The following is a 25233-nucleotide window of genomic DNA, read 5'->3' as shown; positions in this document are numbered from 1 at the left end:
TGTGTGTGTGTGTGTGTCTGTCTGTGTCTGTGTGTGTGTGTGTGCGTCTGTGGGTGTGTGTGTGTGTGTGTGTGTCTGTGTGTGTGTGTGTCTGTGGGTGTGTGTGTCTGTGTCTGTGTGTGTGTCTGTGGGTGTGTCTGGGTGTGTGTGTGTGTGTCTGTGTGTGTGTGTGTCTGTGTGTGTGTGTCTGTGTGTGTGTGTCTGTGTGTGTGTCTGTGTGTGTGTCTGTGGGGGTGTCTGTGTGTGTGTGTGTCTGTGTCTCTGTGTGTGTGTGTGTGTGTGTGTGTCTGTGTCTGTGTGTGTGTGTCTGTGTGTGTGTGTGTCTGTGTGTGTGTGTCTGTGTGTGTGTGTCTGTGTGTGTGTCTGTGTGTGTGTGTGTGTGTGTGTCTGTGGGGGTGTCTGTGTGTGTGTGTGTCTGTGTCTCTGTGTGTGTGTGTGTGTGTGTGTCTGTGTCTGTGTGTCTGTGTCTGTGTGTGTGTGTGTCTGTGGGGGTGTCTGTGTGTGTCTGTGTGTGTGTCTGTGTGTGTGTGTGTCTGTGTGTGTCTGTGTCTGTGTGTGTGTGTCTGTGGGTGTCTGTGTGCGTCTCTGTGTCTGTGTGTCTCTGTGTCTGTGTGTCTGTGTGTGTGTCTGTGTGTGTGTCTGTGTGTGTGTCTGTGTGTGTGTCTCTGTGTCTGTGTGTGTGTGTCTGTGTGTCTCTGTGTGTCTGTGTGTCTCTCTGTGTCTCTGTGTGTGTGTGTCTCTGTGTGTCTGTGTGTCTCTGTGTGTGTCTCTGTGTGTCTCTGTGTGTGTTTGTGTGTTTGTGTCTGTGTCTCTGTGTCTCTCTGTGTGTCTGTGTGTGTGTGTCTCTGTGCGTGTCTCTGTGTGTCTCCGTGTGTCTCTGTGTGTGTGTGTCTGTGTCTCTGTGTGTCTCTGTGTGTGTCTGTGCTCCCGGATGCTTCACACGGTACAGGTACTGAGTCTCCCCGCCGTGTGAGCAATTACGTGTTTGCACAGCATCATCTCTCCCTTCGCAACAGGCCAAAGTTTCCCCCTAAAACCAGCTGTCCTGGAGTGGTGGCATGGCTGGAGCCACTGGGACAGAGCCCTCACACAGTCACAGAATCACTGAGGTGGGAAAGACCTCCAGGATCATTGAATCCAACCTGTGACCCATCCCCACCCTGTCAACCAGACCAGAGCACTGAGCACCAGTCGTTTCTTGACCTCCAGGGACAGGGACTCCACCACCTCCCGGCCAGGGCTGACAACAGCGGGTGATGGCAGGAACTGGCCAAAACTTAGTCCCCATGTGTTGGCTTAGGTGCATCTCTGCAAGTTGAGTTCTGGGTTTGCACCAGAGCCTGCAAAGGGAACTCAGGGATGGGAAAAACATCACTGGAGTTGTCACAGGGAATGTGCAGATGCAAATCTGAAGACCTTGCAGGGAGGCAGCACTTGGTGGAGGAAAGCACAGGCAGGCCAGGCAGAGCCTGCCAGGTAACTCCTGTGCTTTGGGGTGTAGGAGCAGAGGAGTCCTGTAGCTGTCCACCGTGGATGAGGACACGGCTGGAGGAAATGCTGGCTGTGGGAGGAGTGCAGGAGCTGGTGTTGGGTCTGTCAGAATGCATCGGGAAACAGCAACTGCTGGCAGTGCTGCCCAGGCTGTAAAACAGCACTCTGTGAGTATCCTTACCTTGTCACATATTTACAGGCAGAAACACAAATCATTTATACGTAATGATGCAGTGAAGTAAATCCTATAAAATACTGTTGTTTGAGAATATGGGTGCTTTGACAGAGTTATGTGTAAGTGCACTTGAACAGGCTGGAAGAAGGAAACCAGCCCCTTGCTGTCCTGCCCTTCGGGGGACAAGGCTCAAGCTTGGGACGTTTTTTCCATCAGAGCGTGGTCAATGGAACAATTGTACAACGTGTTGATCAGGAAAAGGATGTGGGAGCTTAAGTGGAAAACCTGATGCTATCGTGCTAATGGCACAGAGCAGCAGGAAGGATGGCAAACAGGATACTCACCATGCTCGGAGGAAAGAGCTCGGAGCGATGCTGGGGCTGCAGGGTTGGAGTCAGCCAGGGTCTGTTCCGTGAGCTGGGACAAGCTGGACCAGAAAGCAGAACATTCCTGATCTTACACTTCTCTGCTGGGAACAAGGGCTCCTTGCTGATTCTTTTGGGGAAAAGTGAGCAATTGTTAGGAAATATCCCAAAGCTGATGGAAAAACTAACTGGAGAAAAAGCCTTTCCTTGGAGGCTTGGAAATGAGAGCAGTGGGAAGCTGAAAAAAGGGGTGGGGGTATACTCTTGGCAGGACCTCCTTGTATCCAGAGCATAAATCTGACAGCAAGAAAACGGCTTTTAGCTTTCTTTCTTTGGAGGAGTGTCTCACAGGGAAGGGATCCCATATGGAATAGGGAACAGTTAGTGTACGTGGGACAGTTACTGACCATGCGGCAGGAAAGGGTGTTCGGGTGAGGAGCACTGGTTGTGTTTGCTTCTGAAATTGCCTGTGTTTGTAGTGTTTTGTAAACCCAGGTGTTTAAAAAGTAAATATCTCAGCTGGGCAGAATATGCTGGTCCAAAAGCAGGTGTGTCACCCCCGGTGGGCTCCTGGTCCCCTTCCAGGAGGGAAGGGCCCGTGAGGGCCGGCAGGTGATGTGGCAACATTGAAGTGAAACTGGGTGGTGGAGTCAAGGTGAACTGAAACAGATTGTTGATGTAACTTGTCCTAAAATCAGCCCAGAGGTGTGACTTGGAATCAGCTCCAGACCCCTCCAGTTCGCCTTTGGAGCTGGATATTCCAAAGTGTGTTCCTTGGTGTGTTGCTGGTACTGCAGTAACATTTGTGTGTGTGTGTAGGCTCATTTACAAATGCTTTGCATCTGGGTTTGCCCACCCTCCTCATGTGCTGACAGTTTTATACTGATAAGATAGTGGCTATTAATTAGTTTATTTTAAAAGCAGCCATGTGCTTGTCATTCCTCGTTGGGTCAAAATGCTCTGAAGTCACCCATTCCTCATCTTGGTGTTTTAATTAAAAACACAGACCCTTAAAAGAGGGTGGTTCTGTCTCCAGCTATTGCAGTCATGGCAAGCCTTAGTGCAGCAGAGTGTGAATCACTCCCGAGCATCCTCCACCCTGGCCTCACATCTATTACCAGCTGTAAAGGAACGAACAAAGAGCTGGTGTTTGTCACAATATCCAGTGTAAGGGCTTTCCAAAACTGCTGTAGGCTGACGTGGAGAGATTACAAAAGGCTGCAGCCCCTGACCCCAGTAAAGTCTCCAAAGGAAACTCCTGAAAAGTTTTTGCTGCCGAAAAAGGAAATTCTTCTGGTAATGTAGCACTTTAATAGCTAAAACTACACCAAAGCTTCAGCTAACTGGGTGAAAAAATGTCTTTGTGTCGCATATAAATGCTGTTCTGTAAAGTCTTTTTTTGTTCCATTTAAAATAAAGGACTTGAAGCTTACAAGATGAAGGTACCAGCTTAGGCAGCCATCTGCAGAGATCCATCTGGGCAGGGTGTGAGGGCAGGGACGGGGAGCAAGAGCCACACAGGCATCAGTCCCTGTGATGGGCTGGGATGCTGAAATCCCAGCTCCTAAAGAGAGGGAGGACAAGAGCATGTAATGACAGGACAAGGGGAGAATGGCTCCACGCTGAAAGGGAGTAAGTTGAGAGATATTAGAGGTAAATTCTTGGCTGTGAGGGTGTTGAAGTCTTGGCACAGGTTGTCCAGAGAAGTTGTGGGTGCCCCACCCCTGGAAGTGTTCAAGGCCAGACTGGATGGGACTGTGAGCAACTGGTCTAGTGGAAAGTGGATTGGTTGGCAGAAGGGTTGGAATTAGATGATATTTAATATCCCTTCCAACCCAAACCATTCCATGATCCTGTGATTCTATGAAGACCCTGTCTCAAAGAAAACAGTGGGAAAATCAGCAACTGCTCAGGCACCCACGTTTTCTGTGAGTCTGGCCCTGGAACAGGAGCAAAGAAACCTGTCCATGGGCCCCGGGGGAGCCCGGGGAGGAGGTGACAATGCGACCCAATCCACAGCAGTGCTCCAGGGAAGAGGCTGCGGAGCTGACACAGCGGCTGTGCTGGAGCTCCGGCCGTTTCCCTCTCTAGCTCTGGGGGCTCTGGCGGGGAGCTGCCGGTGCCCGTGTGGGTTGTGCTCCATCGCACACCAGGTCGTTCCCTTTGCCCCCAGCACTGTTTGCCTCTCGTCAGGCTGCGAGTGCTGTAGGCAGAGACAGACCCACTCTCTGCCTGTGCGCTGGACCGTGCTCCGCTGGACGTCATTCCCGAGGCCGGGAACTGCTGCTGCAGAGATGCTGGATGCTGGTGAGAGGGGAGACTGGGGCAACTCATCCAGCTGGTGCAGTTTGTGTCTAATTAAGTTGGAAACTGTCATCCTGTCTCTCCTCCTGCCTGCAGACAGCCCGAGGCCTCGACCAGGGCCCATGGGCAGCTGACCCTCATCGCCACGGCTGCCCCGTGGTGCAGGGCAGGAAGCTCCCAACATTTTTCCAACTCTTTTTTGCTTGCAGATATTTGAGGTTTCCCATGAGCTGCAAGCCCCAGCACAGGGGATGGAAGGTGACGAGCACCTGGTGTGGTTCTCCCACATCCCAAATGCAATGTCCATGGACAAAGCTCAGGTGCAACTGCTGGCAGTCAGCAACTCCCTTTGTCTGCCCCGTGCCAATATGGACCGGGATTCCAGGGGAAGGAAAGTGGCACTGTGACAGTTGTGTGTATATGAGAGAAAGATGCAAAATGGCCCAGCACCAGGTAGGGAAATATATGCACAAAAACCCCACTTGGAGGCCAGTTCAGGAAGCCCAAGGTGGGAGCAGACACTTCCTCATCTCCTTTACACACCTTAGGGGGACTTGGGAGGATGTGCTCTCCTGTCCCGAAGGTGGAGGGACAAAGGGCAAACAGAGGCAGGTAGAGAGACAACTGAAAGAACCAAATTTCCTGACTTTTAAGAATTTAACCCTTAGTGTTCTTCAATACTGGATTTTGTTTGCAAATCAAAAATGGGGAAAGATTTTGGTAACCTTATAGTATCACCAACAGTTTGTTAAAAGACTAATTGCCAAGTAGCTTATGCATGTGGGACCATTAGTAATTCTGTAGCTATGCAAATTAAAACAGTGATGTATGATTTATAGCTTTAATAATGTTCTGAAGGCTCTTAAATTTTAATCACTTGCAACATCCTTTTTAATATTCAATTACTTTATTAACTAATTAGGTCACTTGCTGAAAAAGCACATAAGGCTGGTGCTATTTTAGTATCAGCTGAACATCACAAAATACCTTTGAAATGGTGTAAATGGTTTATTTATTTTAAATAGATCATTAAGATGCTGTAATTAATAAATCAATTACAGAAAAAAAAGACAAGAAATTGATAGATGCCAAATCACAATAGTAGTGGCTTCTCTGCTTACTTTATAAATGTTCACAGAGATGCTGAACTTGGTGAACATGGCCATTGAAGCACCTTCCTGCATAATTCGTATTCAGCTGAAGGGGTAAGGTTCAAGATACGCTCAGTTCATTAGAGATGCTTTTTGTATGGATTTAGCTTTCTGATTGATAAAAGCTCCACAAATGACCTTGAAAAGGGAAAGTACTTAAAAGGACAGCCCTCCTTTGCCTCGTGCTCTTTTGTCTGCCTCAAAAAAGATAAAACTGTGGCATCTGAGAGTGCTGCTGATGTTGGGCTGGAAGGGAGAGCTCCAGGGAGGGCAGGTGGGTGGCTCCCACTGACCAACCTGCTCCCCTCACCGTGGGCAGCACTTGCTGCTGCCCAGGAGCTGTGGCAGGGCAGCAGCAAAGCAAGGAGACAAAATTCCAGCCCTGCAGAAGCCAGGAAGATGCTGGGCTGTAGCACAGAGGTTTACACCTCCCCTTTACACCAAGCCTTGAAGTAAAACTTCAAGTCTCAGAAGTTAAATTTGTCACCAGTGTGGCTATAACTCTGAAAGAGACTTTGAATAATCTTCTGTCTTAAAACTAAGGGCAAGACAAACACTATTCTAGAAATTAAGTCGATCTTATTAGCAGATTTTGGTTTAAATTATATTGATGTGATGATACAAAATGCTAGTTTTCTTTCTTGAGAAGCTGTTAGAGAAGATCTGCAGTAATAGCAGAGAACTCATCTTCCCTTTTTAACTTCTCTTGCTTCCATTCTCTTGTAACGAAAACTGTAAATCCAGGGGCAAAAAGCTTAATGTTTCAATTTCTGCTAAATGCAAGACAGCCCTTTACAACTGAGCTGCCAAGAAAACTACTCCAAATCTCAGTTTGTAGAGTTTCCTGGGAACTGAAACAGACGTGGTGTAAGTCTGGCTCTAAAGCAGAGTCCGGGTGAGGTACCAGACTGTTACTCCAGGTGCCCAAAACCAAAAATAAAAGCTGCCCCTGCCCCCATCCCACAGGCACCTGCAGCCCACCTCTACTGCAGCTGACAGTGCCCTGCTCCAGTACAGGGGCTTGAGCTGAAATAATGGATTTTCTCTTAGGAAAATGCCACCTAGGTGACATTCCTCACTGCTGCGAGAGGCCACTGTGTGGGGCAACCATCCCTTGAAAGGAAGGACACACTGGACTATCCCCGGCTGTGCAGAAGGGATAAGGAGCCCTAAAATAAATCCATTTCACATTTTACGGGAGCTGCCACAGGAAACAGCTGCAGAACAACTCTAAGGTACCAAACGCTGGTACAGCTTGGGACAACATAGGATGCTTCCCACCTTGGAACAAGCACAGATACAACTCTTAAGGGGTCAGAGATATCTGTAGTCACATGAGGTCACTGTCACTGTTTTAGGGGGATTTATTTCACCCTACAACAATCCTGTTGTACAACACGGCTCAGGGGCTGTTCTGAGCCTCCTTACGAAGCCTGAGGTCTCAGTCAAATCGGTGCATTTTTATCACACTCCTGTAACTTCTCCCCAGTCGTTTATTCACTCGAGCAATTCTCACGTCGCTCAAATCGTTTGTGTGGGAAAACCCCACATCCTCCTCTGTCAGACCCAAAAAGACACAACTGCTGGAGTGGCAAATAAAAAGTCACCAGTGCCTCAAACCCAACTGGTACGCGGAGAAACGAGGCGGCGAAACGCAGCAGCAGCAGCCGCAGCCGCCCGCAGAGCTCGGCGGGCCCGGCTCCGTCCCTGCACCAGCGCTGCTCTGCCTTTCCTGCCGCCGAGCCGCCGTTAACCTCCCCGGCTGGATTCAATGTGACAGTGACACTTCACAGCACATTGCATCCAATCTCATTTGAAGCTGACAAAGATTGTTTCTGTTTTATATCTATTGGTTTATTAATGGCCTACAGCCTCTTAAGCAGATGCATATTCATTAGATAGCCAGCTGTTAGGAGGTTCCCAGATGTCGAAAGTAGCTCTGTCTTGGTATACTTTCTTTTTTTTTCCCCTTCTCATGAAACAAAGTAATTGTAGCTCGATTAAAGAACCAGTTAATTACTAAGCCAGTACCTTATGGCATGATTTAAAAAAAAAAAAAAAACAAACAAAAACCTGCAAATTTGTGAGGAGCAAAGACATTTTTAAAGAGATGAGCTGAGCCTTCGCTGTGCTGTGCACACACAGAATTTATGTAGAGATTGGATTACTCCATGTAAAGAACCCCCAGCTGCAGAATCCAGGGATACACTGAGTTCTTTAAAGGCACCTTTCTTCATTTTCCCCATTCTGCAGATTTTCTCTTGCCTCTTATCATTCCTTAGGTGAATAGTGGATGCAGAAACACATAAAAAATGAAAACGAGACACATCTCAGTTTTTAAAGGTCATTTCACAGAGTAGAAAAATTCCAGCATCCCAGCTAGATAAAACTGTGACCAGATCATTGAACAAGCTGTACAGACTGACTTACAAATTCCAGGGGCCATCCTTCTCAGTCTCACATTAACCCAAGCTCACCGAGATGTCTTTGCCACTTCTTTCCTCGAAGCTCTAAAAGCAGCTCCCAGAAGCAGGGCTACCACCTCCATCCTCCCACCACCACCTCCAGGAAGCCCTTTGCCCATGGAAATGTTTAAAACATTAAAGTCAGCTCCAAGTCCATGTGATCCAGGCAAAAAAAGTTCCTGGGGACTGTGGTTTCTGGCTAACAGGGAGGAGCTGCGCGGCCACTTGGTCCTTCACACCCCACAGCAACAGCCCTGCTCTGTCCCAAGGAGCTGCACTTCCATCACCAGGAGAGGAAGAAGAGGTTGAAATCCTGAAAACAGTTGAAATCCTGAAACAATTCTAAATTTAAGTCAGTGACATCTTGGAATAAAACTTGGGAGGAAGAAAGAAAATTAAAAACAAAAATGTGCTGAGCATTAAAAGCCTTAATCAGAAGGCAGCGATGGCACTATAAAATGTCATCTGCTATGAGAGTGTTTACAGTCGAGCACAGAGGAACATAGAGGCAATTTTGTAGAGTGACTCCTGGAGCAGAGGCCTCTGAGAATAAAAGTGTCTTTAGATATTTGTTATCCTGTTATAGCTGGTATCACCTTGAGTATACAATGCCTGCCTGCATTATGTAAACACTTCATTGATAAATCCCTTCCCCACCTCCCCTAAGCTGTGTCAGACTGTTCTTAGCTGACAGACAGAGCTGAAACAGATGCTGCTATAAATACCCTTGTTTAGCTGTTTTGAAAATAATTTCTTTTGTAGAACATGGTGGTTGCTCTAGTTATCACTGAACTTGCACCTGTGCTGGAATTTACTACTCCTTTGTACACATCAAGATGCATTTTTTTTTTAATGATTCAATAAAACCCCCAAACACAGAGTTGGATTCTGCTGCCCTTTTCTTCCCTTCTGAAGTAGAGACAACCTTTACAAAAGATTTCACTCATTTTAATTGAACTCTTTTAAAGTTTAGAAGCTACAGAATCCAGAGGTGGTAAAAGTTTAACTCTTAGGACCAGACAAGCAGTTAATTTATAGAATCATGTAATTCTCTGAAATTCTATGTTTCTCTATACACACATACAACACCCAGCCAGCCAAACTCTTCTGGAGAGATCACAGGTACAAGCTGGACTTCAAAAATGAAGAAAGGAGTTGTACTAACACAGCAGCATGATTTTGGTTATATTCAAATTCTATAATGCAGTAGCTGATAAATGGTACATCTGTCCCCATTCACACAGTAGCTCATTAATATTTTCACCTGGAAATGTAATTTCTAGTTAAAGATACTATTTTGTTCATAGCTGAAATATCAGAGGTGGAAACATTTTATGGTATTTATCTTAAACAAGTTCAATATTGCTTTAAGCAAATACCCATTTTATATTCGGTCTTTAAATAAAGATGTAAACCACATTCTGCTAAGCACTGCTACCTGTGATCCATGTGCTTGAACTGGGGGAGACAATGGGGAAAAAACTTCCAGGCTCTCATCACTGCAGAAAAGGTACACAGGGATGCACCTGGCCCACGTTCTGAAGGAATCTTTCCAGGGTTTCTTTTCTGATGTTTATTTTGGTTCAAAGGATTTTGTTCTCATCCACCTGCAGAGGATCTGGCTGGCTGATAAGGCTGCTTCTCACACTCCACACACCCGGCTTCATAAGGAGCCTATTGATCCATGGGATGAACCGGGATCAGTTCAGCACTACAGCTGCTCCCCGAGCCAGGGCACCCTTGATTAAGGCGTAATTGGCACAACCACAAAGACCCACCCCAAAGTGACCACGTTTTCCACTGGAGTTACTCCAAACCCTGACAAATCAGCTTCATTAGTACTACTGTCAATTAGAAGCGAAACCAAGGGTTCCTCTGAAGAGATGTGAACAACCTGAACAGGGACATGATCCTTCAGCTCAAAGCTGACTCTTTCACTGGCACAACCCACCTTGAAGGACAGCATGAGACTCATCCTGTTCATCCCAAAACCTTCCAAGGAGGATTGAGAAGCACTGCACCCTCCAGCACGACAGCATAACAACACTGAGTACAGGTTTAGCTTTCCTCAGCCCCCATCTCCCACTCCTGGAAGGAGCTTCCTTCCCACCACAACTCTGCATACATTGAACCAGTCGGAGGCTTCCCATCTGCTCCAAAGAGGGGCTGAAGATGATGATTCCAAATAAGTGTAAAGGTTTCAGAACAGGAACCAGAGCCATCTCTCCTACTCCGCCGTTGAAGCCTGCCTTGATTACTTTGATGTAACAACACTTGAAAGCTCCTATTCTTTGAAACTAATTTAAACACATTGAATTGTTGAAAGATTAAAAACCGCAGTCAGCTAATTACACTCACTCTCATCTCTTATTCAGCAAATGAATCACTTTTCATTACCACTTAGCTGAAGTACATGAATTTCTGCCTAATTAGAAATGTTGTAGATGGAGCATTAGCAAGGCTGGAGCGGGTCAGGATATCTTGCCTGCTTCATTTTTAATTCCTAACAGTAGAGCCAGATAGGAAAGGCTTCAGATAAGAAGTCATTAAACAATTTTAAATTATTTATAAAAATTACTTTGCCCAAATTATAATTATTTTTTTTTCCCAAATGCTCTCATAAACGTCAAATGGAATGAAAGGAAAAGCAGCCCAACATTGATTTTAATGAACATTTTAATGTTATGTATAACAGAACATTATGAATACAATGGAAACAAAGTTTTATCAATTTAATAATAAAAAAGAAATCCAACATAAGAAAAGGGAGGCAATAAATTTCATACCTACAGTATAGTGCTTATTCTTAACAATATTCCCAGCTTGTGAATATAACAATGTCTTTGTGTTCCAGATTCTAAAATCTTGATTCATGTGAACTTAAATGCAGAATTACAGAAGGAAAAACAAGACCCCCCCAAAACCTTAATTCATTCTTTTGCTTTCAGTAAATCAGTAAAATCTTTGACTGCTACAGGTCTCCTTTATTAATATATATATTTTTTTTTTACTCCTCTATTGGATTCCACAGCTGCTAATGCCATATTTACACAAAAGAATCACCAAGTGTTGTATAAAAGTCAGGATCCAATGCCATGGGATTAAGTTAGGTTCTAGATTTACATCACTGAAGTGTGATTCACCTGCTGCTGATGCCCTAAACCAGTGGCTCCTTAGGGACATTGGTGCTGCAAAGGATGCCAAGTGCCACTGGAAAAGAACTCCAAGAAAGTGCATTTTCTGGAGTTTTCTGAAAGGAAACCTTCCAGCAGTCTTGGATAAAGCTGCTCCCAAGACTTGCACATGATATCAGTTGTAACATTAGAAGCATGTTAAGACCCCAAAAATCTGTTGATCACCAAATTGCTGAGAGAGGATTTTTACAATAAAAATTTGGGTAATACAGCAGTGTGGCTGGAACATTAGCAAAAGTATATATACATTCCAGGTCCCTTTGAATTAGCCATAGTCACATATGTAAGCCATTTTTGGACAAAAATATATATTCTTATAAAAAACTGATCATAGTACTTGAGTGACTTCACAATTGTGGACTCAGTGGTAGTAAAAGGAATGATCCAATTATGACAAAGCGATCAGGGAGAGGGGGAAAAGAAAGTCAAAGCTCTTCAAGAAAAAAGAAAAGTATAAAATTAGAGTCAAACATTTTTACCCAGTCCCCAATCCAGTCTTCCATCAAGTCTCAAAGTTAAAATTGGTTCTTCTACGTAGGAAAGGTTTTTTGATGGTCTTAATACAAATTATTTTGCAAAATCATCCAACACATTCCTTAGAAGAATCTCTCACCTCTCCAGAATTTGAACACTAGTTATTTCAACACTTAGAAAATAGCATTTGGTTCTTTATGTAGACACTTTAACTGATAAAGAAAAAAAAAGTATTGATCAGTGTTTCCCATCCCTTCCCCAGCTATATTTGTGCAGCTAAAAATCCTTCATTCAGTCTGCCCATTTATTTTATTTTATTTTAATCTCATTTATTTATTTTACAATCTTTATTTGCTAAAATTGGCAAAATTTGCAAAGGCATCTTGCTTGGGTTGTACAGTCCCAGGAGTCAGAGAGGTCATAGCCATACTGGGTACCCCCATTCCTATTGTGCCCATTCCTGTGGCCGGCACTCCCATGTTCATTCCCATCATTCCCTGGTTCATCATGGGCGTGGGTGCCATGGAGGCCATTCCCATCGTACCTGACATCACCCCGGGCATTCCCATCCCCAAGGGCCCTCCCATCAGCGTGTTGGTCTGGGGTCGCACGGGCATCATGCTGGGCTGAGGGCTGAGGTTCACAGCTGCAAAGTTCTGGGTTATGACATTCATCGGCTGTTGCATATCTGCAGCAAAGACAAAGTGCACAAAAATCACTGAGTGCAATCTGGACACTGAAGGAGCTCCTGTGTTTTAAGAAAGTTGTGTGTCACTACTGTGAATATGAATACAATGGCCAGACCTGCAGCTATTTCCTGATCTGAACATCAGCAGGAATTTCTTCATTGGAAGGGTGATCAGGCATTGGAAGGGGCTGCCCAGGGAGGTTTGGAGTGCCCATCCCTGGAGGTGCCCAAGAAAGGACTGGATGTGGCCCTCAGTGCTCTGGGCCACTTGACAAGGTGGGGATGGGTCACAGGTTGGACTCATTGATCCCCGAGGTATTTTCCAGCCTTAATGATTCTATGATTCCACTGCACTTGTTTCCCTATTTTCTGCATGAAGACTCAGAAGACTTCTCTACAGAAGTTTTGAATATCATTTTACAACAATAAATATTCCAGAGAAGTTCTAAAGATTAGGATGCCTAAAGTCAAGATACAGCAATGGGGCAAGCTCAACAGTAGAACCTGCACAGACTCAGCCTCCTGACACACCAATCTCCATTTAGAAAACATCACTTGTGTCACAATGTCACAGTAGTTTATGAAACAAGTGTGACTAAAGGTGGGAAAACAGCAATGGACAGAAGACTGCATCTCAGGGACAGCCTATGGAACACAGACAGGGCTCAGTGTGTGCAAAACAGTGCAATGATCACTTACTCTGTTGCTGCATCATGGTATTGAGCGATGGCTGTTGGGGTTTGGAAGGCTGCATCCCAGGTACTAAATTGTCCAAACTGATATTTACACTGGGATCTGACCAAGTTGAGGGTAGAGTTTTGCTTGCATTTTTCTGGACCATCTCTGTCCTTGCATTATAAAGTGAGTTAGGCTTAGGCATCATTGGGTTCACGCTTTGCAGAGGCTAAAAAACAAAAGTTGTTGGGGATTCACTTGAAACAATTTACCAGTAGGAAACAGGACTAAACAACAAGTGTTTTCCACAGAAGACAATAAAAACCCAGGATGCCATGAACTTTAGCTCTTCCAAAGCAGTGCTGCTCCACAGTTAGATTAAAAGAGTATTTGTAAGCAGAGATTGAGTCTCATATCAATGTGGAGTGACAGTGACCAGGAGCAGCCAAGCTTTGAACTCAAGCAGGCTGATTCTTTCCTCCTAACACCAAGCTGATCCATTCCAGTTTCCAAACCACCCTCCACTGCAGCAGGCACTTCTGTCTTTTGGAGAACAGGCCAGTTGTGACCTTCATCTCCTTGGGGCTGGAAACCTGTAACATTCTGTGGAGAATGGTTTTAAAATGTCAACCTCGACCTCTCCAAAAAAGCAGCTACACCTCCCTAGAGCAATGAAGGCCATCTTTGAGAAGACTGCCTTATAAAAGGACTTTTCTGTTTAGGAGGCAATTGAAACATTTTTGACAAAATGCTGATCACATCTGAATGAGCAGGTCTAATGCACTCCAGGAGAGGAATGGATTAATTTTCAATGCTGTGATTAAGGAGAAGGTCATTAGCAAACTGTACCAATAGCAGCCTACCTGTGACCTGGACATGGGTAAACTGACGCCCACAGAATTGGAACTCATCATGGAGAAATTCATGCTTTGTGAGGAGGTCATGGTTGTCTGAGAGGGTCCCATCAAATCAAAAAGATCCATAGAATTGGAAGCAGCTGGAGGTTGGCCTGGAGCTGGCTGAGAGCCACTGAAGAGCTCTAGAGCTGGCTGCTGTGCTGTGCTGCTGAAGAGCTCTCCAGACGAAGCACTGGCACAAGGAGAAGCTTGGTTGAAGGCACTCCAGTCACCAAAGTCTCCATTTCCACTTGTTGCTGTACCTGAAGAAAAGGCAACAGTGTGAGAGGGAGGAAGGAAGACAGAGAAGAAAGACAGAAGACTTAGAGAAAGGCACTGAGCAAATGCCATATTCCATGAACTGAAACAAATGTGAGCTGATCTGTGTCCGTCCACATTAACATCTGCAGGTAGAACCTCCATCTGGACATCATTCCCTCTCATGAATATTCCAACAATTTTAACAAGGTACGAAAGGAAATATGAAACACCCATACACAAAGTAGAAGATGTTTGATAATGTGTCACCTGTGGATGCCAGGCAAGCAGGGACAGGTTTGCTTCAGTTGAAGTACAACTGGAAGATAACTTGGGGTAGAGACTGGAGACCACAGTCAGAACAACACTGAGAACCTGGATAACACTTATCAACTTTTTATCTTGGCATTCTGGCATTCACAGAGAGAGCAGTTGTCAGGAACAAGCCACCAGATAAAGCAAATTCCACCATGATAAAGACAACTACATCCAAATTTGGCTGTATACAATTGTCAGTTTTTGTATAAAACCACGCTGAGGGGAATAAACCCCAGAATTTTGAAAGCAGGCTGCCAGGGAATGCTTATTTGAGGTCATAAGGAATAAGCACTTCCCATCCCATCAAGTGCTCATGTAAAACACATTAGGTTTTCTAAATTTGATTCCTGAACTAAATGCCTTGATTTAAAGCAGAAGTTCAATCTTGGATCAATCATTTCTCTCAGCAGCAGCTCTGCTGAACTCTTGTAGCTCACCACTTAAACACTGTTCCATTTCAATAGATGAGGTTTTTGGAGACAAGTGTTTAAATCAGAACACAGAACTCAGAGCTCTCTCTGTATCTCACTGTGAAGGTAGAGCCAACAGCACGAGCTGTTTGTAGACACCTGCAAGGGCACCTCTTCAGCATCACAGATGTTGTGACACAAACCAGTGAACTGAGAGCTTGTCAAACCTTGGAGTCAAACAGGAGATGTTACCTCCCTTAAAACACGTGTTTCCCTATTAACAGGGAAAGTGTTGCTTCACAGCACTGATGGGGGAAGAAAAGCTTAAAAACATTTGCAGAAAATGCTGAATATAAAGCAACAGCATTTAAACAGCTCACAGGCTACACAGTGAATCACATTCAGAGCTTGGGCCACTGGCCAGCTCAGCTTTTTGATTCTCTCACTGATTCACTTTTGGTACTTCAGCAACGTTACAAACAACAGCACTGCCATATGAAATGAACTTTGAGGGCTGGTGAACATTTATATCATCTCTTGGATTTCTTTAGCTGAGTAAACAAAGACTCAAACATGTAGAGCTGGGACAGATGAATCCAGTGCCAGTTTCTATTTCTTGCCCTATCCAATGGCTGCTTCCATAATATATTCCACCCACTCATGGCTAACTGCAGCAGTCTTTTACACTTCGTGTAAATATTTATCAACATACACCTTCAACCTTTAGTCATCTCTCTTTACCAACACATTACAATTTAAAGAATAGTGGAACAGTAAATTTGTTCACAAAATCCAAGTACTGCCAACAACTTCAGTGCATGAAGTGGGCTAATATTCATTAGCTTAGGGCCTCACTAGAACATTTGCTTTGATCTTCCTCACAAAGAGGCACTATATTAGAATGTTTCAATTAGTATTACGTATTAAAAATTAAAACCTACTTTAAATATTCTTGATAGATAAGTAAATGCTGAGTGTGCTCCTTCTATGTTCAAACCTGTGCACTGAGGACCAATAATGGAAGTGGGGGTAAAAGGGAGAAGGTTTTGCCCCTTCAGTAGGACTTCAAAGATGATTAATCAAGAAGGAAAAGATTTCTAGAGGGGCTTACACTGTTCAGGAATGATTAATCATTTCACAGGACTCCTTGTCCCTTGCATAATGGTGATTGGAATAGATTAATCATGTTAATGCAGATAAAGGATTGTATCAATTTAGACTGTATTAACACAGGAGTTATTTGCATAGTAGGCGGCTTTGTGTTTGCAAAACAACTTGGGTTTGACTGTGAAAGCCTGCAAAAAACAAGAGCAGTTCTTTCCTACCCAGTAAACTGAAGGTGTATTAACTAACCCAGGTCCAGTAGAACCTTCCCAACACAGCAAAATAAGGGAAGAGATGTGAACATGCTGACTAAAAGCTGGCTCCCAGGTAGATTTGCTGCTCAGCCTCTTTGCTGTTCTTTTCTCATTTTGTACTTGATCCTGCACCCTGGCTGAGAAGCCCCAGTCACAAACAACACTTCTGCTCAAATTATCCTCACAAAGGACAGCCAGCCAGCTCTCCCCACTCCAGGGCTGTCTGCAGCCCTTGTAGGATCCCACAAACATTCCACCAAAGGAAAATGGATCCCTTTAGGTGGTTTCCAAGCATATTTTATTCTTTTCCAATCCAATTTTAAGGGAAACCTTTTCAGATGGTGGCCATGTCTCCTGATAAGCTTGTCTGTCTGCAGGTAAAATGTCTGCACATGCACTGAGCCAGGCTGCATCTTCCTTCCTCCCAGAGCACTTGTGGTCCAGTTACACACACACAGTTTACCCTGGAAAGGGAAGGGACTTTAAATAATGCCACATGGCATCTCTTGCCCTCCTTCCACCCTGAAACAGCACTGCAATCCCTAAATCGGTCCTACCTTGCGACGATGGGAAACTTGCTGAAGCAGCAGGTGAACTAAAATCAGCAAATCCTCCAAATGGGTCGCTTGATCCACCTAGAAACAGAGGGAAGCCAAAAGCTGTTACAGGATTGTGCAAACTTTGCAACCACTGCATGTGGGATTTATGAAGAAAAGCTTTCTGTACTTGACACGATGGATTTATTGATTCTGCTCCCTAAGTCGACTCTGTTTTCCTGTTCACCCCCACACTATGTTTATACAAGCCTGAGCAACAATAAACTGGATTATTTCCAATTGCCTTGCACATCTTGCAGTTTTGTTTTCCTAGGGAGGAACTAAAACATGCAAGTTTTTGTCACCTCTAAAAATAAATTCAGAGATATTAAGAAGATTAACAAGTTTTTAACTAGGGAGTGATGCTACCAGTTTAGCACTTTATAAAAGTAAAAATTTGGAAGCATAATATGAAAAAGGCCAAACATTCTTATTGTATAAAAGATAATTTATTATGCTTCCTATGAAAAATTGCATGTCACTTTATATTTAGTTTTTGTGTTACTTAAAGCATGAATGATTCTGCAATGATCTTGAATTGGGATTTCAAGGACAGAGTTTGCATTTGTGTTCATTTTTTTATAAGTTTGCTTCCTTTCTACAGCAAGAACATTAAGTTTTCCAACTAGACATTCATATACAGCACATAAATTATTAACTTCTGAATACAGCATAGTAACAATTTTTCACTAAAAAGATACAGCTAAGGTATAAAAGCAGCAGATTTAAGAACCATGTTGTACAGCTGATTTTTGAAATACTCAGAAAAGTTACAAAAATCACCTAGTTGTGGTTGGTACTGCTTTTAAGCAGGGATTCCACTGACCTGAGGAAGCCAAGAAGTTGCCCTTATTTGTTTGTCCTCAAAGATTTCACCTCCAAGCAGTCCCACCCTCAGAAGAAGCTGCAGCAGTTCAATTATTTTGCTTTTAGTGTTATGCGTACATTATATAGGTTACATCACAGCTGCTTAGCCTGCAGTGCTTAGGAGGCAGCCAGGTGGGACTGGAACATCTGTGCTGCACTCAAACACCACCAGGGACAGCTTCCAACATCTGGTGCCATTTCGGAATTGTCTTATCGCTGCAAGACATTCTGCTCCATCTGCTACTCTCAACTGGGTTAATTAAACCAGAACCATCTCCTTTTTAATAAATGGCCAGCAGTAATAAAAGGAACCACTCACTTCCTAATACATGTGTACTTGTATTTCTTTTTAATGTTATTTTACTGTAGACATTGCCAGGAAGGCAACTGTTCTTCCAAGGGGAAATGTCTTCTTGCTGAGCGTGTAGTGCAGGATATAAAACATGAGCAGAGAATGCAAGGATGGTCCCTGAATTTCAGACATAGCACTACTGAAACCCTTTTAACACCTTTTCAAGAAGGAGAGGACTTCATAGCAAGTTAAGAAATTTCTTCAACACAAATTCTGAAGTGATCTAATAAGCATCTCACCTATGTTTATAAACAAGTTTTATTCTGACTGACATCTGAGAATGAAAAAGGGACGAGGAAATATCAAACTAAAAATCTGATCCTGTTTACTCTGTGTACTGCAATGAACATTTTCAAGTAATTTTTTCCCCACAGATGTGCTTATAGAGTTCAGAACAGGTTAATGGTTTGAGAGTTTATATGCTGAATGAGCAACACAGATGACACACTCCTGACCACACACTCAAAGGAAAAAATAAAAATCAATGCTCCCTTGCTACACCCATTATCCTTGGGCTGCCTGACAGTGCCTAGGGATTAATTTAATTTTAAAAACAGAACTAGGTTCATACCCAAAATAACCCCGTAACATTTTCAGTCAAGTTAACTTTTCCTCCCCCTCTCTTGCCTGTTTTCAAGTGAAACTGAGTTTCAGAGAGAGGTGACAGACATTAAGCTGGATGCAGTAACTCTCTAAAGAAAGGTTAAGGAACCTCAGCTCCAGCAACACCAAAAAATACTCCCAGCAGGTCTAACCAGGAATTTTACATCTTCCCCTTAATGGCAACCAAGCACCCCCTCACATACAAACTGTGCTGCTCCAGTAAAGAGTAACACTGAGCCCAATCAACCCTTTCACATCTCTGCACCTGAACATACACAGATAAGCAAACCCCGAGGTCCCTGAATTCACATCACTTCCCTGCCAGCTCCTTCACAGGACACATCAAAGGCTGCATTTGACCCTTTCCCTCTGCCTTGCCTGACACTGGGAATGTTCCCACACCCTGTGCTGCAAGGAGCAGTGGTCATAACAAGTGACCTGCACGTGAAGGACAGAGCTAATCTTCTCAACATGAGCAAGCCTCAAAGATTCCCATGCGAGATCTGTCACTACAAATGAACCCTTTCCATCTGCCTGCTCAGGTCAGCAAAGGTTATTTAGCAGGACCAGCTGGTAATGTGCCTCTTCTCAGCACCATTTCTAAATGCTGCTTTGGAAAAAGGAGAAGAAAAGATTAAAAAAAGAAAAGAAAAAAGGCTGACTACAGCAAAGAGCCAAAAAACTGATGAAAGATTTAAGTACACTGTAATACAGCAGCTGCCATAGTTCTGTTTGAAATATGGGCAGGTTCACTTTGAAGCAGAAACAATCTATTCTCAATGAGATCTTATTTTTATAAAAATAAAAACATACACATTGTATATAAATAAATCAAAAAATACTCCAATCTCTTCTGCCATAAGAATTAGATGGAAAAAAAAAATCAGTATTGACTTGGGATAGTGGTTCTGATCCAGGATCTTAAACTTTCATGGAACTGCAGTAACTCCAATATACAATGAACAGCTCTGTATGTGAAGTTAATAAAGTAAGAAATTGAACAAAATTAAGTTGTTCCTTAAATTTATGCATATTTGTGCATAAAAACAGACACATGAAATGACTCATATTTCTCAATCTCTAGGAATTAACACATTTCAGAACAGACATGAAAGACTGTCTACTTTCCCAAAAATAAAAGTGAGCAAAGTTTTAAAGATCCACTCAAAATAAGAAAGAAAATACTAAGACAGATGTCTGATACTAAATTACCACAACAGTCTCCCTCCCCTGCAGTAGAGTTCTGATATATTTTATAGTGTATTAAACACTTACAGAAGCAGGGTAGTGATGGAAGGAAGGTGTCACACAGAGTGGTCACAGTACTGGTTTTGCTCACACATGACAATCAAGTCCCTGGTGTGACCCTACAACAGCCCCAGGAGTGGTATAACCCCAGTTATAACGGGGTGAGTAAGGACAGACCCTACAGATGCCTGCCTGGAGCCACACAGCCCCACACGTGGCCTCCAGCCACTCAGAACTGCCATTTCTTGGTGCAGCCTCTGTCATTTTGCCTTGTCTTTAAAGCAGGGGCCCAGCAGACCCTCGGCTCAGTGAGGCACACACCCTGCTCTGCAGTGCCAGCAGGATCCTGTCCAGCATGGGACGTTCCTCATTTGCAATGGGAAGGTCTCTGAAAGGTTTCTCTCCATGAAATGCTATTTTATTTGCTACTCAAAGTGGTCTCAGATTACAGCTCACTCCCTCCCAACTGTGCCATCAGACCACAAGTGCACAGAAGTTCTTTTTCTATGCCATGCCACCACAAACCCATTGATACCAGGAACCTGTAAGCACAAAAACAAGTCCAAATTTCAAGTCTTATGTTTTGAAAAGCACCAATCCTCAGAACTCCTCTACCAAGCCCAAAACAATGCACTGAAATTTAACACCTAAAAATATACTGCATTTTGAGAGCATAAGGGTAAGTCCATGTGAAGATTAATAGATTAGCTACACACTTCTGGAGAGTGAAGGATGTGTTTTAAAATGAGTAATTTCACTTTTAGGTAGCAATTTCTTTTTGGTCCTAGGGTTTGGGTCAACCAAGTGCCAAGAGAAAACAAGACAAAAAACCAAGTTTGCCATATACCTCAGATGAAAGCTTCCGTGAAGATTATCCATCTCCACCTGCCCAGCCTTTGAATTGCACTATGAGAAATGCTTGAATATGAATGGTTGCACTTGCTTTCAGAGTTAATTATAAATAATTGCATTACATGCACAGTTCCTGACAGACTGACCTGGCAGTCCATCTTTGTGCTCCTAATGTTTATTAGTTCCATGCAATAGCACACACAGTACCTTGCTACAAAAGGTTCTTTCTAGGCAGTTCTACATTTTTTTCAAGTATTCATTTCTCAATTTATCTACTTTATTCTGGCAACAAACAAGGCTCTCCTCAGAACTGAAACACACCCCAAACCTACCTGTGGAAGCTGGCTGGCTGGCTCCATCAAACAACAGGTCCACCAGGTCATTAGAGGACTTGCTACCAGAGGGGACAGCAGCCTGGAGAAGAAATTACACCAGATATCAACTCACGATGTCATTAATCAAATGACATTAAGAAGTTTTCTGGGGTTTTGAAGGATTTTGTTTGCCTTTGCTTTGAAGAGATAACAGATTTGTCTTTAAAGCCAACAATCATATGGCTAAATGTAAAATCAAGTACTGAAAAGCTAAAGGCTTTTTTTGTTTTTTACAACTGAAGAATTTGCTAAGTTTTCAGTAAATGTGCAGCTTCATAGAATCTTTAACACTTCAGGCCAAAATTCTCTTTGCTGTCCTGAAGAGAGCAAACATGCTGATGACTATATTTAAAAAATTCTACACCTTAAAGCAATCACAATTAATTACAATTATACTGTTCCACAGACTGTGATAAGTCCAACTAAACATTTTTGATAAAACAGCTCCTTTCAAGGCTACATAACAAAAATTCTACACTAAAGCAGAAATTGTCTTAGAGGATAGAAGAAAACAGCTTCCAAAATGTTGTGTTTTCCTGCTGTCTCACCTTTGTCGTAGGCTGTGCAGGATGAGCAGCAGAGTTCTGTTCTGGGCTTGCTTTATCTCCTGTGTAATGAGCTGCTGCTCCCAAGTCAATGGTTTTTGAAGGATTTGCTGAGCGTTTCTGTCTGATGGTGGTAATTTCTGTAGCTTGTGCAATATGAATGTGTTTTGTTGTCACAGTCTCCTCTTCATCTTTAAATTCAGCTTTGGGAGATTTGCCTCTTCTTGATTTTTCGTCATCACTGTCACTAGAAAAACAAAAGTGATAGCACAACATTTGTGATGGACTTCTCAGTTCCTTGAGTGGACGTTTGGCTTAAGCCACAAGAGTTTTGCTCACTGCAGTTTCTTGTAGCAGCAGTTCATAATAAAAATGCTGCTTTTCCTACATTTGAGAGAGGAACCCTTTTACCCTTACATAACACATCACACAGCATTGCACCTGTTGTACAGAAGCAGTGGAGGAAAGCAGGTTATTCTGTTAAACACGAACTGCAAGTCCACGACAGAGGATAATAGGAAATCGGTGTTTAAATCCAGTACATTGAATTACCTTCTGACAGGAACTCCCCCACACATTATGTAACACTTCAGCAACAGAAAGTTAAGTTGGCAGGTGTGTTCAGTACTTACACCAAGAGACAGAAAGCAATGAACCAAATTCTGTACTGTCTTTCGGGTTGAACAACTCCATTTGTGTTTCAGCTCATTTCCTTTTCCAGAAAAACAGGCTTTCATATTCTTTAAGATGTTTGTGGGAAAGGAATGCTTACAGAACTATGCAATGCAGTGTTACCATTATCAGAGCACATACAGTTGTTCTCAAAATGTAAAAGAATAAAAATGTCACCCTTTTAGGCAAAAACTTTTCAGATGTTGCTGCATACTATTTGATTCATTTGTTACATTTTCTACTTTTGTATTTTAAGTCTTTCACAAAGAAAGTAACTGGCATCCCCCCCATCATGTTGCCTGTTACCACCAGGATTTGTACATAACAGTGAGAATTGCTGTAGAGAAAGCTTAAATACATTGGGATGTATTTTGAAATTGTAATTCCCTTAGCAACAGAGTTGCAAGTGGAAGGGGTTTTATATTTTAATAATGCATTAGAATACTAAAACTGAAAAATTTAAGAAAGGCTGTCCCTTTGTCAGAGGGAATGTGACAGTAGCTGCAATATACTCTGGGGGGGAGCCTTTGTTCTCTGCAAACAATGGTGGGCTTTTTGGGAACACGTTGCAGGTGTCACTTCCTCTGTGCATGTTACCTGCTCACCACTGGGGATGGCTCAGTAAATGCTCACTCCCTTTTGCAATTCTTTTACTGTTAAAAAGATAAATTTCACAGCTGCTGGCCAACCAGCAGCTCCTGGCATTGGCTTGAGCCAGTCTTTCACAGATAAGAGAGCTCAGATGGCATCATTTAACTTTATTTTCCAAAGCACTTCAACCCTGCCATGTGAGCCCAGCCCTGCTGCCCCACCTGGGTGCACTAACAGCCTGGAGGGCACTACAACCACACTTCATTTGTGACATCAGCATTCTAACAGGGGCCCCCAGAGCAGAGGGAACTGCACATTATCATCGGTGCATCCATCCCAAAAGCCTTGGAGGAGGCTGAAGGATGGTGCTGAAAGCATCCAAGACCAGGACGACACAACTAAGGCTCAGTCTCTTAATGTATTGTATATAATACCTGCAGTACATTTCTTGTCCACACTACAGAGTCCAAGAATGTTCTGTGGCCGAGGAAACAGCTGACAAGCAAAGTCTGATCCATGGAGGGACTGATACAGAACTGCCATAGATCAACCTCACTAATGCAAGAATGAAAAAAGTCAGTCTTTGGTGATATACAGCAAAAATAAATGACTACAAGCTCTGAGGAAAGAAATCAAACATATGTGCCAGAAAGGAGAATAAATATTAAAGACTCAATTTTCTATGACAACCTGTACTGCTTCCAAACTCTCTCAGGAGATCCATTTTTATTTTTCTTTAATGGTCACATTAAGAAAAAAAAATTTACAGATTAATGTTCGCTTTAAGTATGTTTACTGTGCTCAGTAAAATTGCAGTGCTTCATCTGAGAATTGCAGAGAGAACTCCAAAAAAATTATAGCAATGCACTATTAAAAAACTTCTACAAAGAAAGTATATGATTACAACTTTGAGAAATCAAAGTATGGACACATGTTCTTTTCCTTTGCCTTAAGTTTTTTATAGTAAGACTTTTTTTAACAACCTTTAAGAAAACAAAAATAATTTACTGAGACTAAGTATATCTGAATTACATCCCACTATAAAAGTCATTCTTTAGATACAAGTTGGCTTTAAACATGGCTGGTACCTCCTTTTAAAGGAGTACTGGAAGTTTTGCTTCCTCTCTATTCTGTTACCTGCATCAGGCTTTCTGCTTACTAGAGAAACAAAGATTAACAGTTTTAAGAATTCTTAGGAAAAAAATGCAGTGTATCAGAACCACCTCTGTGTGTCTGCAGGTAATTCAGAAACCAGAATTTCAGTGTGCAGTGCTGGACTCAAATTGTTTATTCACCTAAGAACTAGCAAGCACTAAGAAAGAAAACCAGAGGCTTTCCCACCCCATGGGGTATTGCCTGTGGTCTTCACTAGTTTCACAGGGATATATTACTGGAAAAAAGAATTCATTTTCCCCACAACACTGCTAAAATTTTTCATCTAAATTAAAAAAAAAAGCAGCAGACTTTGCTTCTCCAGAGCTCACTGTGTAAAGCAGTTGCACTGAAATCTACTGTACACTCAGCATTTTGTATCACTTAGATGTCTGGTAAAGTTCTTAGTTACTTCAAGCATTTTTTTCCATTTATGCAAACTACTGGCTTTGCAAGTGAAGTCAGAAATCCACAAGTTTGGCCAAGTTCTTCTGGTGTGTAAAGACCAGAATTTATGCCAAATTTCATTGGCCACAGGTGAGATGTGTAAGACACATTTATTCTTTGTGCTTCAAGGCCTTTATTGGCTTTACAGTACTCAAGTAACAATGGTTTATAAAGTTATTAAGGTAGAAACAATAGAACATAACAGCATGTTTGCCAGCTGAGTGAGTATCACCACTTAGTCACTTTTCCAAGTGAAATGGCAACTTAATTGTTATTATACAGCAGCAGGCTACAAATAAGCCAGTATATTTTTGGCACTTGTTTCTAGAAAAAAATTGCTGAAGTGTGAAAACACAAATGCAGAGATTTCATGAGGCATTTACAAAAGAATGTTATTTTGAGCCTAAGTTATATGATAATTAAAATTTCATGCCACCTTCAGTTTTAATATTTAAATACTGTGTTTTGCTAATAGAGCATGCACTAAGGCATGTATTTACAGTATCTTTAAGGATAAATACAGACATTCTACGACCTTCAGTTCAATCTTCCTAGATCCTCTGATGGCTTCTGTAGAAAGAAACCCCTTCATTCAAACCCTTGGATATAATCCCTTCCATGGTATCTGATCCCCGTGCCAAGAAAAGAGAAAAGGCAATTCCAGGTTGGGATTTGAAGCAATGCTAGAGAAGCTGAAATGCTGCAGCCTGGA

At 42.8% G+C, this 25233-nt stretch overlaps 1 protein-coding gene across 2 annotated transcripts in view; it reads right to left on the bottom strand.

The window, feature by feature from the left end:
• Nucleotides 1-10609: 10609 nt before the first annotated feature.
• The window catches only part of CLINT1 (clathrin interactor 1), a 47730-nt gene continuing 33106 nt past the window's right edge, over nt 10610-25233 (bottom strand). The window contains exons 7-13 of one of the 2 annotated variants that reach the window (XM_069028661.1): nt 21663-21906; nt 21073-21154; nt 16780-16857; nt 13846-14141; nt 13007-13211; nt 12164-12307; nt 10610-11831 (exon numbers count right to left, since the gene is read on the bottom strand). In XM_069028661.1, the coding sequence (XP_068884762.1) occupies nt 11815-11831; nt 12164-12307; nt 13007-13211; nt 13846-14141; nt 16780-16857; nt 21073-21154; nt 21663-21906 (1066 nt within the window). In that variant the 3' untranslated portion in view covers nt 10610-11814. Of the gene's footprint in view, nt 12308-13006; nt 13212-13845; nt 14142-16779; nt 16858-21072; nt 21155-21662; nt 21907-25233 lie in introns of both variants that reach the window. The other variant, XM_069028660.1, reaches the window with a different exon arrangement.

Source organism: Aphelocoma coerulescens, chromosome 13 (assembly GCF_041296385.1).
Source record: "Aphelocoma coerulescens isolate FSJ_1873_10779 chromosome 13, UR_Acoe_1.0, whole genome shotgun sequence".
NCBI lineage: Eukaryota > Metazoa > Chordata > Aves > Passeriformes > Corvidae > Aphelocoma > Aphelocoma coerulescens.
The sequence above is the reverse complement of the archived record's forward strand: the minus strand, read 5'-3'. Positions and strand labels throughout refer to the sequence as shown.